General features: G+C 44.6%; 1 protein-coding gene across 3 annotated transcripts in view; it reads right to left on the reverse strand.

The window, feature by feature from the left end:
* The window catches only part of CBL (Cbl proto-oncogene), a 98,552-nt gene that overhangs the window by 47,323 nt on the left and 33,603 nt on the right, over positions 1-17,626 (reverse strand). For all 3 annotated transcript variants that reach the window (XM_059707620.1, XM_059707618.1, XM_059707621.1), the window contains exons 3-4: positions 3,221-3,367; positions 1,229-1,385 (exon numbers count right to left, since the gene is read on the reverse strand). In XM_059707620.1, the coding sequence (XP_059563603.1) occupies positions 1,229-1,385; positions 3,221-3,367 (304 nt within the window). The remainder of the gene's footprint in view (positions 1-1,228; positions 1,386-3,220; positions 3,368-17,626) is intronic.

The raw sequence follows: 17,626 nt of genomic DNA on the forward strand, positions 1-17,626 counted from the left end.
AAGGATGGAGCCTGCAACCCAGGCATGCTGGCAGCAGCCTCATACATCTTGTGTTTACTACATATTTTAAATGCATCATTTTCTCTTACATTTGATCTAGCCTCATCTATATATATAAAAGTCTAATATGCTAAGTGTCCGACCCTTGGACCATTTGACCTGTTGCTATGATGCCCACTGACCACCAGGGGGCAGATGCTCCGACCAGGAGGTGAGCTTGCTGCTGGGGTCCAGCTGATTGGGACTGAGCGAGACGGGCCAGACACACCCTAGAGCCCTCCCATGGTCCTTCCCCGGCTGGCCAACCTCCCGTGGTCCCTCCCCGGCCCCAATCGTGCACTGGTGAGGTCCCTCGGCCTGGCCTGCACCCTCTCACAATCCGGGACCCCTTGGGGAATGTTAGAGAGCCAGTTTCGGCCTGATCCCCGCAGGCTAGGCAAAGGGACCCCACTGGTGCACGAGTTCGTGCACCAGGCCTCTAGTGTTGTTTTATAAATTAATGCAGCCTAAGTGTACAGTGTTTATAGTGTGCAGCAGTACATAGTAATGTCGTAGGCCTTCACATTCACTCACCACCCACTCAATGACTTCCAGTTCTGCAAACTCCATTAATGGGAAGTGCCCTGTACAGGTGTTCCATATTGCAAATATTTTGTCCAGTATTTTTCCTGTACCTTTTCTATGGTTAGATACACAAATGCTTAGTCACTGTGCTACAACTGCCTACAGCATTCAGTACAGTAACATGCTGTACAGGTTTACAGCCTCGGAGCAGCAGGCTACACTATTCGGCCGAGGTATGCAGTAGGCTCTGCCACTCAGGGTGTGTAAGTGCCTGCTATGATGTTTGTACAAGGATAAAACTGACTAACAAGCATTTCTCAGAACAAATCCCTATTGTTATGCAGCAAGTGACTGTATACTCATTTTCTGCACATTCTACAACCATGAAACTGATGCAAAAAAATTACTTAATAGCAAAGAAAGATGATAAATGTCAAGGTAAGAAAGCAGACTGTATAGTTATTATTCTTAACAAAAAATACTGTATATACATATTTATATACAGCTAGGAAATAAATGCAAGGTAATGCTAATCTTTTTTGCTTATAGTTTCTAGAATAAGTAAAAATACATTTATAATAGTAAAATCTCAAATGTTATTTTAAAAAGCATTCTCTTCAGAAAAGCAGCAATAACTACTTTAACCAACTTTTTAATATCCTACCTGAAAGAGCCGTGTAAAGATGTCAAATTCAAAAACTGAAATATAATCATTGCAGGTCAGATCGATAGTGGACTTCAGAGCCATGGCCTCCAGCCCGGAACTGATGGGGTGCACGTCATGGAGGGCCTGTCGGAAGCTCTTCCAAGGGACTATCGTCCTGGGGGGGTGGGGTGAGAAGGCAGAGTGAGGGAACAGATAATTCTGGGCAATGCTATAATCGAGGAAAGAGAGCCACGTTAAGCTCTCAATATCGATTTCAATTCTCTTAAAGTGGAACTATATTTTGGATTGAGAACAGAAAGGGAGTAAATGATATATTTCTTAAATGTCAAATGAGTAACTTAACAACAGACAAGTCTTTTTCCACTGTTCTTTAACAGAATGTCACAAATTAATCACTTTTCTCATCTTTCTTCATTCGTTCTATTAGACAATGGCCCAAACTGCACTAATTGAAAGCTTGTGATTAAGCTAACGTTTTAAAACCATGTAAAACATGATGAGTTCCTTGAGGAACCACACCATCAAGGCTTAGACAGGAGGAAACAGGCTGGAGGTGCAGGAAGAGCTGAGTTCTCATATAGATGAGAGAGGAGCTGCTGAACTTATTATAAGGCTGATTAAACCCCAGACAGGGCTAGCAAGAGCTATGATGCGATTTTTCTTCCTTACGATCTTTAAAACAAAGCCTTTGAGAAGCGTATGTATTTGCTTGTCTGAAAAAACAAGTAGCGTTTGGATCTCTTTTCTAATGTAGTTATTAATTAAGTTAAAGGAACAAAGTAAACTTATTCACATTCTCTTCAACTAAGTGCTTTAAGTTGTGATTATTCTATATTTTATATGTAAACACAATTTAAAAAAATAAAAATAGCATTTAAGGAGACTTACATTAGGATCTATATATTCAACTAAAAACTTTCATTGCTTTTCTACCTTTTTCAGTTTTTTGATCCAAAATTTCAGATCTATAAGAACATTTATATTAAGGGAAAAACATAAGCGTGACTCATTAATCTGTCTATGTAATTTTAAAATTCTGTTTCAGAAAACAATATAACAAAATAGAAAGACCAGCCATAGACCAGTAGGAGAACATATTTGTGATTAATAAAGAATTAGTACCTTACAACAGGAAAAAGACAACTCAATAGGAAAGTGGAGACGTCAGGAAGAGCAACAGGCAAGTCAGAGTAAGAATCCGACCAGTCGTAAATGTGAAAAGATGCTCAGTCTCCCATGAACAGAAAGCGAACTATGATACCAATTCCTACTGCTGGTGTGAGACCGTGCGAGCTCCTGGAGTTCGTGCACACTCCTGTCCGGGAAGAAACTGCCACGACCTCTTTGGGAAGCAATTAGGCAATACTTGGCCAAGCAGAAGATGTGAAACCCCAACTTGGCAATTCCCCCACTAGGTCTGAAAATATGGACAAGCTCTTGCATCTGAAGACAAATAGGATTCTATTCACGCAGCACTGTTGGCAACAGCAAATAATTTGAAATGTGAATGCCAGTTAAAAGCATAATGGATAGGGAGAGGAAGAGAAGAGTATTTCATCAAAGAGCATAGGTTTCAACTGAATCTTCACAGGTTATTTCTTTAAGAAAGAAAGGGGGGGGGGGGGCACCAGTGTGGCTCAGGGGTTGAGCATCAACCTGTGAACGAGGAGGTCACAGTTCCATTTCTGGTCTGGGCACATGCCTGGATTGCAGGCTTGACCCCCAGTGTGGGGCGTGCAGGAGGCAGCCGATCAATGATTCTCTCTCATCATTGATGTTTCTCTCTCCCTCTCCCTTCCTTTCTGAAATCAACAAAAAAAAAACATAATTTTTTTAAAAAGGGGGATGTTAATATTTACCAAAGCTGGATAATATTTACAAAGAGTCATTATTTTACTGTTTTCCCATGTTTTAAATATTTCATTAATAAAAAACTCCCAATACAAGCTTCAGTTCTTCACAGTTAACATTCATGATTCCGAGACTCACTTTTCCCCGAAGGCTTTCCTCCAGAACTCAGCGGCGTCCGCCTTGGTGATGCGGAACGCGTCGCCCTGGAACAGTCCGCTGGGGAAGATGCCCTTCAGTTCAGCCAGCATGTGGCTGAAGATTAGGGACAGTTTGGTCAGGTTTCGCCTGCAAATGATCAGAAGTTCAATGATCAACTCTGCACAGATGAACATGAAAGTACATTTATAAACACCCCTTTCAAATATACTTCCCGCCAGCGTTATCGAAGATACAGAAAGCGTGCGAAGAGAGAAAGGAATGTGCTGCTGATGATCCGAAACACAGCTGGCCCTGGACCGCTGCGTACGTCCACGTACGTGGAAGGCAAGTGTGCTTCTCCTCCTCATGGTTTTCTTTTTTTTTTTTTTTTTAATATATTTTATTGATTTCTTACAGAGAGGAGTATAGAGAGTTAGAAACATCGATGAAAGAGAAACATTGATCAGCTGGCTCCTGCACACTCCCTACTGGGGATGTGCCCGCAACCAAGGCACATGCACTTGACCGGAATCGAACCTGGGACCCTCGAGTCCCCAGGCCGATGCTCTATCCATTGAGCCAAAAGTTTTCTTAATGTTTTCTATTCTCCAGCTTCCTTTATTGTAAGAATACAGCATCCAATACATAATAGACAAAGTATGTGCGAATTAACTGCTATCAGTCAGGCTTCTGGTCAGAGCAGGAGTTGGTACATTTTGGGGAGTATGCTCTTAGGCACCTCTAACCCCTGCGTTACTCAAGGCCCAGCCTCACTCCATGAGATTATCTTTGTTTGAAGAAGGACTTCAGAAACTGTTTCCCTTAACATCATATGAAAGATACATAATGGCAGAAAGACTGTTGAATCTACTACATCCATTGTTCCCTCCACTCAAATAGATGCTGTGTAGTAAATAAGAAAAAAATTTAACAGTGATATATTTTAAGGCTTTGAATCTTAAGTTAAACAGGCCTAATAGCTCTGAGCATAAACTAACAAACAAATTTACTTTTTTATGATGACAGATAAGAGAATTCAACAAATAAATAAGTATAAGAACTTGAGAACATTATGCTAAGTGAAACAATTCAGTCAGAAAAAGCTAAGAATCATATGATTTCCCTCATGTGTGGGATATAAAACTGAAACTCCTGAGCACAAACAGCATTGTGGTGGTTGCCAGAGGGAAGGCGTGGCGGGAGGAGGGGGTCCGACTATATGGTGAGAGGGGATCTGACTTTGGGAAGTGGGCACGCAGTGCAATACACAGATCTTGTCATATAGAAATCCACACCTGAAACCTGTATGTTCATGTGGACCAATGCCACCCGAATAAATGTAATTTTAAAAAGAAAAGAAAAAAAGAACGTGTACACTACTATACTAACCACTCAATTTATAAGAGAAAGGACATGTTAGAAAAGCAAAATGTATTATTTCCTGCTTTGCATAAGCTATTCAGGGTAAGAAAATTATAATAAAATTATCAATAAAAAGGACTATTTAAATATCCAGACCTAACCAATATTTTCACTGAATCAGACCCTAAAGGTTTTACAAAAACAACTCTGTTTCCAAAAATGGAACGTTAACATCCAAACTATGTAAAAATGTCTACGTGCACGCGCTACTACCACTTTAACAATTAGTAAGTTCATTGTAGTCACCTCTGTTTAATGCTGTGATTATAAAGATGCCACACTGCATCAATTTAACGCATCAGATAATATCCCAACTTTTAGGTATGTCCTTAAGCAATAATCTTTATCTTTAATGGTAAAACAAGATATAGATGATTTCGATAATGTCATACACCAATAGCTACTGACTACCCTTGCTTGCTTTCCCTTGCCTCAATAATTCGTAGTTATGTATTCAAAAGTCTATTCTTGTCATATAAGTGGACTACAAAATTTCAAGTAAATTCAGGATCAAATGTGATTGCCTAAAAAGTCTCTTTGAGCCCTAGCCGGTTTGGCTCAGTGGAGAGAGCATCAGCCTGCGGACTCAAGGGTCCCGGGTTCGATTCCGATCAAGGGCATGTACCTTGGTTGCAGGCACATCCCCAGTGGGGAGTGTGCAGGAGGTAGCTGATTGATGTTTCTAACTCTCTATCCTTCTCCCTTCCTCTCTGTAAAAAATCTACAAAATATATATTCTTTTAAAAAGTCTCTTTGATAGATTCTCCTGTTTTTGTGCCACACTGGAGTCATCATCGGGCCCCCCCTCTTTCCCGGAATAAAGCGCGACCCCACAGTGACCGCCTCTAGCCTGACTTTCTGCAAAATGCTGCTGAAATCTTCCCACCAGAACCCAACATCAGCTTCAGCTTTTCATACTTGTCTTCTTGTACTTGTAGTACATTCTTTCTAGTTTCCTAGTTCTTTTCTGAAAGCATCTGGCACAATGGCTAACCTTCACGACACTGGAACACCCCGACTGCCGACTACGTGCTGGGCACTGGGGATGGATACAACCAGGGACAAACAGCATCCCTGGTATCAGGACACTTAAATCCCTGGGGCGTCCGAGGTGGTGGGAGAAAGTGCTTTGAAGAAAACCAAGGCAGGATGTGAGCTGAGAGGGGCCGGCAATGTCTCTGAGGGTGGGTTCTTACGCCAAGTCTGAAGTAAAGACAGGAAGCGAGTCGCGGGATTCCTGGGCTTTGTTAGCCTCTCTGACTCTTCAAACCATTTCCCACGGAGAATCTACCAGCACGCAGCGCCCTGCAGGCGGACGGCACCCAGCGCGCTGCAGGCGGACGGCACCCCGCGCTCTGCAGGGGGACAGCACCCAGCGCTCTACAAGGGGACGGCAGGTGCCTTCACCCGCAGGGGACGCACGGAGGGAGTGACGCGCAGCGTGGACTGGCGCCAGGGGCCGAGAGCAGCTGAGTGCCGGCTAAACAGGTACCGAGAATCAAATTCAGACACATCCTTGCTCAGGAAGGCTTCCCTCCAGAAAGCCAGCTTACATTTCTTAAAACCCACGGAGATGTGCATCGTAAGCAGCACGGTTCCTACAGGAAAGCAGGTTCTAAAAAGCCTCTGACATCTGAAGGCCGCAGGCTGGTGGCTCGGTGTCTGCGAGGACAGGGCAGAGTCCCAGCAGCAGCATCGACCTGAATGTAAATCGGACCAGTGATGCCGGAGGCCCTGGGGCTCCTGCAGGGAACCCATGCCTCCCACTCTCAGCAGGGACTCCAGTCCACACGCTGCGTCCCAGCAGCTCTCCAGGCCGTGGCTGACAGTGTCCAACGTTCAGGAAATGCTCTGACCAGACTCTTCTTTCTTAGTTCAATAGCAGCAAGCAGCACAGTGTTTCAGTGCAGTATTTGAAGATCATTTTAGCTCTAACCACTTCCATCTAAGCAACTGCCCACTCGACTCCATAGCTGCCATCTTCCTCTCCTCTCCTATCACGACTTCCCCATAATCAAATGCTGACTCTGTATGTAGTGTCAATTTATTTTTAAGTTCAAGACTGGGTGGGTTCTTTTCCCCCAACCTGTGAAAGGTCCTACCCTAAAAGTTAATGTATCTCAGGACTAAAGTAACAGCATACATTTTTCTTTGTATCTTTCAGCTAATAAGGGACTAATATTTTTATGTCACCCATATACAGATATATTAAAAATTAAATGAGCAATTAGAGCTCTTGTTTTAGCTTCAAAGGTAGAAAAAGAAATACCACTTGATAGGAACCACAACCACCATTTCTGTACATCAATCAAGAGTGTTAAAAAAAAAAAAAGTGTTAGAAGCCTTTATAAGAATAAGAGATTGCCCTGGCCAATGTTGCCTGCACACTGAAGGGTCATGAGTTCGATTCACAGTCAAGTGCATATACCTGGGTTGCAGGTTTGCTCCTTGCCCCCTAGCTGGGGCGCCAGCAGGAGGCAACATTTAATGTGTCTTTCTCACATCGATGTTTCTCTCTACCTTTCTCTCTTTCTACCTCCCTCCCTCCTTTCCACTCTCTTTGAAAAGCAATGGAAAAAATATCCTCTAGTGAGAATTAACAAAAAATAAAATAAAATAAAATAAAATAAAATAAAATAAAATAAAATAAAATAAAATAAAAGAGATAAACAGGAGAGAACCAAGATGGCGGCGTAAGGTACAGACCTGTGCGTGCTGCCTCCCACAACAACATCGAGACTACCAACTATAAGACAAACAGCTGTCATTCAGAACCATGGGAAGGCTGGCTTAGTGGAAGCTCTACAACTGGAAGGAAAGGAAGAAGCGCAGAGACTGAGTAGGCTGTGCAGAGGCTCCAAGAATGGAGGTATGAAGTCGCCCGCCAGGTGGGCTGCAACTGGATGAGCGGGTTTTTTTCAATCGGAAGGGGATGCAGACTCTCAAATCCACTGAGCATGTTTGGGGCGGGATTCTGAGGTCCCAGATCCCTACGGGGAGAGGCAGGACGGCCTTGCAACGGGACGGAGAGCGAGAGTGGCTGTCTTGTGGAGCTGCTCGCCCGCGCTCGGGACGCGAGATGCTGAGGAGACGCCATTGCTGTTTGCTCCGCCCTGGTGATTCCCGGGGACCCCGCCCTACTCAATCTACATCCCCACCCAAGCTGTGCCAGTGGCACAAAGGGAACACCAGCGCTTTTGCAGCCCAGCCCAGCAGAATGCAGATTTCAACTCCTCGCATACATAAGGGACGCACTCAAGAAGCAGAATCAAGTTCGGAGGAAGCCAGAGCCGGACCCGGCTGGGCCAGCAACGTGGAACCACTGTACCAGCAAACGCACAGGCAGGTCCACCAGATCCAGTCTCACATGGGACGCTGGGAGATGACAGACAGGCAGTCTGTGCACTTGGTAGAAAACGAAATCCAAGCAAGCATACCAGATATTCAGCCACCGGGAATGCCTAGAGATTTTGTCCAGCAAGGAGCCGCCCAACAAAGGACAGAATGCCAAACTTGTGTTGCTGAGACAGCCCCCATGAGGCCGAGACGGCCCTGGTGAGGTTTGAGACGGCCCCGGTGAGGTTGAATCGGCCCTGGTGAGGTTGGGACGGCACCGGTGGGGTTGAGACGGCACCGGTGAGGTCAAGACGGCCCCGGTAGGGTTGCAACGGCCCCGGTGGGGTTGCAACAGCCCCGGTGAGGTTGAAACGGCCTCGGTGTGGTTGAAACGGCCCCAGTGAGGTTGAAATGGCCTCTGTGAGGCTGAGATGGCCCCTGTGAGGCTGAGATGGCCCCTGTGAGACTGAGACGGCCCCTGGGAAGCTAAGAAAAATTCCACATGAACTCACTCATTTATGTATAATAAGGTCCATTATAGACTGATGAACAAAAATGGATACAGAGGCAGAGCAGCATTGAGCAGACTGTCAAACTACAGTGGGAACCCTGGGGAGGGTTGGGGGGGGGGGTAGGAGATCAACCGAAGGCTTGTATGCATGCATATGAGAATAACCAATGGACACAAGACACTGGGGGGTGGGGCAGGCTGGGGGAATATCAAAGGGGGGGGGAGGAGACATGTGTAATACTCTTTGTAATACTTTAAGAAATAAAAAATTTTTAAAAAAAAGAGATAAACAGAAAATTCAAATGATGCCGACCCATGCATTTACCACTGCACAGAACACCGGAAAACATTTTGTAACTCTTGGCCACAAAGTGTTTTGCAGGGAAAGAGGAAATGGGGGAAAAGGACATAGTATGGGGCAGTGGTTGGCAAACTGCGGCTCACTAGCCACATGCAGCTCTTTGGCCTCTTGAGTGTGGCTCTTCCTAAGCCTTAGGAGTACCCTAGTTAAGTTAATAACAATGTACCTACCTATATAGTTTGTTTTAAAAATTTCGCTCTCAAAAGAAATTTCAATCGTTGTACTGTTGATATTTGGCTCTGTTGACTAATGAGTTTGCTGACCACTGGTATGGGGGCAGAAACTGACCATATTAAAATGTATTTATTAATGTTTAAGACAAGTATTGAGAGTAGTATCACTCTTTTTTGTTTTAATGAGAATTCCTTAGAAGTATGGTAAGTTTCAAGAAGAAAAAGATTGTTGAGAAGTGAATACTAAGAGATTGAGTTCTTAAAAAAGAGAGAGATTGAGTTCTTCAAGAAAAAAATAATGACCTACAAAACAATTAGCCCAAAGTATTTATAAGATATTCTTACTTAGGGTTACTGTTTTTTGAAACTCCATTTTGATAGTCAGTGATAGATTCTATCATCAACATGCATGCTTTTGAAATTCCTCCTACAAAGGAGTACCTGAAAATATATACATATAGTCAAGAGGACTAGAGACCTAAACTGCATTTCCTGATCTCCTATTAACTTACTGTGTTGTCCTTGGGCAGTTACTTAACCTCTGGGCCTCTTTGTCACAATGTAATATAAGGAAGCTGGAATCATTTATCTTAAAGATCTCTGCCCATACATAAAAATGTATAAATGTATGCTTACCATGAATTTGAAATTGGAAAAGGAACCTTAACTGCTAGTTTAATTTCATAAGGGGGTTGAAGGAAGACATGAGAGAAAGACATCTAGTACTTATCCTTATATATGAGGACTAGAAATTTTAGCAATAAATAATAATTTTTAAAAGTATATTTTATTCCTTCCTGCAAAGAATTGAAATCTGATGGAATTTAAATGAACAGTTCATTGTATAACCTGTATATAGGGTCTGATAAATTAATATGATAAACTAAAATTTGTTATCTACTCTTTTCACCAGGGATTGACTAAATCCCAAAACAGTAATTATTTTACTAAAAGAATTTTATAATTTTTGAAGAAATAACACAGAAATATTAAAAAAAAATCTCAGCCATTTCAAAATATAGTCCCATGTGAAAATGGCTCAAAGATTCAGAAAGAAGTTTCTTTAGTTTTTAAAAAGAGAAACATAGTTTCCCTTTTAAAAACAATGATTTAGCTAAACTGTGGAATCTAAGTGATAGGTATATGACTACTGTAAAATTCTTTCAACTTTTCTGCATGACTGAAAAATTTCATAATAAAACATTGGGGGGGGGGGAATGACAAAAATTGAGGCTGAAATCTATTTTAATATTTGTGAATACAGTGGGAAAACTTCAAAATTATTAACATTTTTAATATAATGAGTAACAACCTATACAACATTATATGATACCATTTTGGGCTTATAAAATATTCCCAAAATGAGGTCATACTATAACCCATTCTCTGCTCATCAGCCATGGTATGAGCTGAAAAATTCATATAGATGATGATTATCCTGCTGAAAGGTGAAGTGATCAGTGCTTTTAAGTATTTCATGTACTGATATCATTTCAGTGATAAATGTGCTGCTTTTCCTACTCATCGTTAAACTCCAAAAACCTTGTAGACAAACAGCAGTGCCATCCAAAGAATGCTGAGTGAGAGCACAGAGACAACATTTATGACTCAGTAGCAGCATCCTCTGCTCACAGTCATCAGCTTTAAAAATAGACACAGCGGAACTTCTCTCAACAAAGCTGCACCGGAAGCCAGTGAAGTTCTGTTTAACTCTCATCTCCTTAAACCGTCTCTTAAAAAGGGCAAAACAAAAACCACCACCTGCAAAAGAGCTCTAAGCCGGTATATCTAAACACCAACACCCTTTTGACTGAACACACACTAAGTGCACTGGGTACTGTACTCGTGGTCCGGCTGCTGAGACTCCCAGCTGCCTGCTGAAGGCTGCCCACCCACGTTCACCTCCCAGAACATGGAGCTGCTTCACAGAATTCTGAAACTAATCCAAGTTCCTGGAAAGGCAGTAGTCCACACGAGAATCTCCAACACTCCCTCAGGCTTCTACCAAATGAGTTCTAAGAGACTCCATCTCCTTATTCCCTCTTCACGAAATCCTCAATGACTTCACAATAACCACCAAAAAATTCAAATCGCTCAGTTTGTAAGTCAAAGCACTCACAATATGCTCTTAACTCACTTTCTAAATACATACTGCCCAGTGTCTTTCATTCTACCCTTTCCTATTCTATCCTCTCCTGGCTGGTCAGGTGATGGTGTTAGAAGAGATGCCTCTCTCCATCTCTAACAGTTAACACTAACAGCAGACCCTGCGTCAGATACTTTGCTGAACCACTTGTGTGCTTCACTTACCTCTGAACAGTGCTGAGCTAGGAATGACTAGCCCTACTGCACAAATGAGAAACGAAGACCTCAAAGACTTCGTGACATTCTAGCTTGCCCAAGGGCTTCAGAGCAGGTGTGCTGGTGCACGAGCCCAGGATCACTGGTGTGACACACAATCGCTTCCTTTCAGTGACTGGTTACTGAAATACTGCCCGTTTAAAGTGTACTTTAAACACTATCTTCTTGGTGTGTGTGGCGGGGGGGGGGGGGGGGGGGGGGGCATGTTTGCCAGTCTTCATTCAGGATCAACTCTACAACTTTGGACACCACCACCGCCCCCCCATTCCATCTTGTCCATATTCTGCACAGGCTCCATCGTGTTCTATTTTGTATCAGCTGTCTCGTCCCCAGCCAGGATGACAAGCAGGGCCAGGAAGGTGCCTTACATACTCTAACCCCTGCAGGAGGGACCACACTGCCCTGCACTTAACAGTCATTCAATAAAATTTGTAGAATTGAATTGAAAAATATAACTTATTTTTAAAATACTTTTATTTATTTCAGAGAGAGGAATGGAAAAGGAGAGAAACATTAATAAGAGAGAAATATCAATCAGCTGCCTCCTGCATGCCCCCCACTGGGGATCAAACCTGCAACCTGGGCATGTGCCCTGACAGAGAATGGAACGAACAATCCCCAGAGCATGGGACGATGCTCAACCAACTGAGCCACATCGGCCGGGCTATAACTTGTTTTTTTTTTGTTTTTTTTTAAATATATATTTTATTGATGTTTTTACAGAGAGGAAGGGAGAGAGATAGAGAGTTAGAAACATCGATGAGAGAGAAACATCGATCAGCTGCCTCCTGCACACTCCCCACTGGAGATGTGCCCGCAACCAAGGTACATGCCCTTGACCGGAATCGAACCCAGGACCCTTCAGTCCGCAGGCTGACGCTCTATCCACCGAGCCAAATCGGTTACGGCAACTTGTTTTTTTTTTAATATATTTTTATTGACTTCAGAGAGGAAGGCAGAAAGACAGACAGAAACATCAATGATGAAAGAGAATCACTGATTGGCAGCCTCCTGCACACCCCACATTGGGGATTGAGCCTGAAACTCATCTTGGTTCTCTAATTTATTTTTTAAATACACTTTTCATTTTGGAATTTTAGGTTTACACAAAAGTTGCAAAGACAGTAAGTGCATAGCACTCCCATATACTCCTCACTCAGGTTCAGTTTCCCTTAATATTATCTTACTGTGCACTGGCGGCAGGGGGTGGTGGTGTCCGTCAGCCCCACTTGTGCCCTCTCACAGTCTGGGACCCCTCGGGAGATAACAACCTGCTGGCTTAGGCCCACTCCCGGGTGACAGAGGGCAGGCCCAATCCCTAGGTGCCTGCCCCGCAGCTCCTGGTCGGGCTCAGAGCAGGGCCGATTGGGGATTTGGGGTGCCGCCCCCTGTCATGCACAGAGCAGGGGCAGATCGGGAGGTTGCGATACCACCCCCAGTCACGCTCAGGGTAGGGCCTATTGGGGGATTGGGGCGCCACCCCGTCACACTCAAGGCAGGGTCGATGGGGAGGTTGCAGCGCCACCCCCTGTCACGCACAGAGCAGGGCCGATCAGGGGGTTGGAGCACTGCCCCGTCACGCACAGAGCAGGGCCCATCAGGGGGGTTGGGGCTCCGTACCCTGTCACACACAGAGCAGGGCCGATCAGGGGGTTGGGGAGCTACCCCCTGTCACGCACAGAGTACGGCCGATAGGGGAGTTGGGGCACTGCCCCCTGTCACACAGAGCAGGGCGGATCAGGGGGTTGGGGCACTCCCCCCTGTCACACTCAGGGCAGGGCCGATGGGGAGGCTGCGGCTCCACCCCATCACACACAGAGCAGGGTCCATGGGGGGTTGGGGTGCTGCACCCTATCACACACAGAGCAGGGCTGATCAGGGGGTTGGGGAGCTCCCCCATATTGGGCACAGAGCAGGGCCGATCAGGGGGTTGGGGCGCTTCCCCTGTCATGAACAGAGCAGGGCGGATAGGGAGGTTGTGGCCCCACCCCGTCACACACAGAGCCACAGGGCAATCAGGGGGTTTGGGCGCTGCCCCCTGTCACGCTGCTCCAGGGGCCAGGAGGCCTCACTGCTCCACTGATCGCGGTGCTGGGAGGCCTTGCGGCTCCACTGATCCTGGGGCGTGAGGCCTCGCGGCTCCGCTGATCCTGGTGCTGGGAGGCATATTATCCTTTTACTATATAGGATAGAGGCCTGGTGCACGGGTGGGGGCCAGCTGGTTTGCCCTGAAGGGTGTCCTGGATCAGGGTGGGGTACCTAGTCTCTCTGGAGAGAGGAATTCAGCGTGGAAACCAGCACAGCCTGCGAGGCCAGTGGCCTCCCCACGCACCTCGAGACCGGTCTCTGCTTAGGCCCATCTGTCCTGAACGGTGATAACCGATGGCACCCCTCAACTCACTGGATGCCATCTGACAGCTGGTGCTGCCCACTTCATGTTGTAACCTGGGCTTTCTAATTCCTTCAGAAAGGAGTCACACTGAACTGGAAGAAAGTAATGGGGGGAGCAGTGTCCCCCGCTTTGTGGAAGTTCTAACCCCCAGACTTCCGAGTGTGACCCACATTTGGAAAACAGGGTTGCTGCTGACATAATGGGTTAAGATCAGATCATGAGCGCACAGTGGGCCCCTAACCCAGTGTGACCGGGACACTTCTAAAAGGGAGAAATTTGAAGGAGAGGAGAATGCCATGTGAAGGTGGAGCAGACATTGGAGGGAAGTGCGACAAAACAAGGAACACCCAGGGTGGCAACAGCCCCAGCCCTGGGAGAGAGGCGTGGGACCGCCTGGCGGAAACCTGGACCTGAGACTTCTGGCCTCCATGACTGAGAGGAAACAAGCCTCTCCTTTCAGCCGCCCAGCCCAGGAGTGAGCACAGGGAGCCATGAAGGGGGCTGCAGGGTGCTGGTGGATGGGTGAGGACACCTCAATTTGCTTGGGATCCCAGCTCTGACTCCCACGGGGGAGGGGACAGTGCATTCTCCACACCGGGCACAAGGAAAAGGACAGCTGAGATGCAGGCACATTTTCCAATGATCATTTCATGTTTGAAAAGCAAACACACTAACAAATGTTTTTCAGACCTCAGAAAGCAAAGCTCACAAGTCTTGGCTTTGGGGACACCCAAAAGATGCAGTGACTCTCAGCTCGGGGCACGGACAGGTTTGTGGGGTGTGGGAGTGCATTTGTATGTTTTGTCAGCAGGGGGCATAGATTGCAAAACAGGTCAGGAAGGCTATTCTGGGTGCCCAAGGGGGATGGGGAATGACCTCCTGTGACTGTTTCACAGAACTGGGCCTAGTTCCTTCAGGGCAAAGGTTGCAGACGGGAAGCTTGCAGGCCGCATTGGTGAGAAGATGCCTGTGTTTGAGCCATCTGGAATCTGTTGACAACATTTAAAACTGGGGAACTGCATGTGCCAATCCAGATTTGGAGTTTCACTCTAAACCCTGGCTAAGCCTGCATTACCTGCTGGTGAAGCTGCAGAGAGGTTGCCCCTCTCTGCTTTGCCACAGTCTCCACCTCTCCCTATTGCCTCTCCCTGGCCTGCTGTGCTGGCTGATAAGATTATGCCCCCAGATTCAGGTCAGCCTTTCTGTGGTTTGGTCTCTGCTTCCTTGAAGAAGCCAAAGCCTTTCATCAGAGAGCCGGCCGTTCCTACCTCCTACGTCACCGCTCCAAGGCCAACTTTCCCACTTACCTCTCCAGTCAAGAGACAGAGCTTCATAATCAAGAACAAACACACATTTTGAGTAGCCTGAGAAGCCCCAGATGAAATTCTTTGCCCTCAGCTCTGCTGACTGAATTTATCAATATGCATAATGCTTGTACTTGTTCCTGGATGGGCTGTTCTGCCTCTTGACTCTTTATAAGTTTGGGATTTAATTTTGAAAAACCAAAGAGCACTACAGAACAATTTAAATAAAAGCACATGTCTTCCACTGGGGGGGGGGGGGGGGGGAATCATTGACCAATCTGAGATAATGGGAGATATTTCACCTGTTTACTTCTTAGTATTTTATATTTTAGCTCTTAAATTTAGGTCTTTGATTTTGAGTTAATTTTTATGTATGCTGTGCGTAGTGTCTAACTTCATTCTTTTGCATGTAGATATCCAGTTTTCCAGCACCATGTGTTGAAAAGACTGTCTTTTCCTTTGAGTGGACTTGGCATTCTTGTTGAAAATTAATTGACCATATGTGTGAGGGTTTATTTCTGGGCTCTCTCGATATGTCTGTCCTTATGCCAGTACCACACCATCTTGATTACTGTGGCTTTGTAGTAAAGCTTTGAAATAAAGAAATGTGAGTCCTCCAACTTTGTTCTTTTTCAAGATTGTTTTGGCTATTCAAGGTTCCTTGAGATTCTTTATGAATTTAGGATCAGCACTGTCAATTTCTGCAAAAAGGGCAACTAGAATTTTGATAGGAATTGTGGTGGACCTGTAGATCAATTTGAAGTACTGCCATTTTAAAAAATTTATCTTTATTGTTGAAAATATTACAGATGTCCCTTTTTTCCCCATTGACCCCCCTCTACCCCGCACCTGCTTCCCCCCTCCCCCCAGAAGGACTTACCACACTACTGTCTGTGTCCATGGGTTATGCATATATGCATACAAATTCTTTGGTTAATCTTTTCCAGCCCTTCTCTCCTCTCTTCCCTCTGAGATTCTTCAGTCTGTTTTATGCTTCCATTTCTATTTCGTTCATCAGTTTATTTTGTTCATTAGATTTCACATATGGGAGAGATCATGTGATATCTGTCTTTCCCTGACTGGCTTATTTCACTCAGCATGATACTCTCCACGTCGCTCCATGCTGTCTCAAAGGGTAAGAGATCCTTCTTTTTCACATCTCCACAGTACTTCATCATGTAAATATACCACATCTTTTTTATCCACTCATCTGCTGATGGGCACTTGGGCTGTTTCAAGATCTTAGCTGTTGTAAATTGCGCCGCTATGAAAACAGGTGTGCATGTTGCCGCCCTAACAATACTGTCTTTCACTCTATGACCATGGGATGTCTTTCCATTTACTTAGGTTTTCTTCTACTTCTTTCAGCAGTATTTTGTAGTTTCCAGTGTAGAAGTGTTAAATTTATTCCTAACTAGTTTATTCTTTCTGATGATATTATAAATTGAATTGTTTTCTTCATTTCATTTTTGGACAGCTTGTTACTGATGTATAGAATACAATTGATTTTATATATAGATATTGTATCCTGTACTTTGCAGAACCCATTTACTGGTTCTAGTAGTTTTTTTAGTGGATTCCTTAGGATTTTCTATAAGCAAGATCATTTCATGTGCAAATAGAGATACAGTTTTACTTCTTCCCTTCCTTTGTGGACACATTTCTATTTTTTTTTTTAATTAAATCTTTACTGTTCAGATTATTACAGTTCTTCTTTTTTACCCCCCATAGCTCCCCTTCACCCGGTTCCCACCCCACACTACGCCCTCACCCCCACCCCAACTGTCCTCATCCATACGTGCACGATTTTTGTCCAGTCTCTTCCCGTATCCCCCACACCCCTTTGCCCCCAAGAATAGTCAGTCCACTCCCGTTCTATGCCCCTGATTCTATTATATTCATCAGTTTATTCTGTTCATCAGATTATTTATTCATTTGATTTTTAGATTCACTTGTTGATAGATGTGTATTTGTTGTTCAAAATTTGTATCTTTACCTTTTTCTTCTTCTTCCTCTTCTTAAAGGATACCTTTCAGCATTTCATATAATACTGGTTTGGTGGTGATGAACTCCTTTAGCTTTTTCTTATCTGTGAAGCTCTTTACCTGACCTTCAATTCTGAATGATAGCTTTGCTGGATAGAGTAATCTTGGTTGTAGGTTTTTGGTATTCATCACTTTGAATATTTCTTGCCACTGCCTTCTGGCCTGCATAGTTTCTGTTGAGAAATCAGCTGACAGTCATATGGGTCCTCCCTTGTAGGTAACTGACTTTCTCTTGCTGCTTTTAAGATTGTCTCTTTGTCTTTTGACCTTGGCATTTTAATTATGATGTGTCTTGGTGTGGTCCTCTTTGGATTCCTTTTGTTTGGGGTTCTCTGCGCTTCCTGGACTTGTAAGTCTATTTCTTTCACCAGGTAGGGGAAGTTTTCTGTCATTATTTCTTCAAATAGGTTTTCAATATCTTGCTCTCTCTCTTCTTCTGGCACCCCCATAATTCAGATGTTGGTACGCTTGAAGTTGTCCCAATGGCTCCTTACACTATCT

Source organism: Myotis daubentonii, chromosome 9 (assembly GCF_963259705.1).
Source record: "Myotis daubentonii chromosome 9, mMyoDau2.1, whole genome shotgun sequence".
In the NCBI taxonomy this organism is placed as follows: Eukaryota; Metazoa; Chordata; class Mammalia; order Chiroptera; family Vespertilionidae; genus Myotis; species Myotis daubentonii.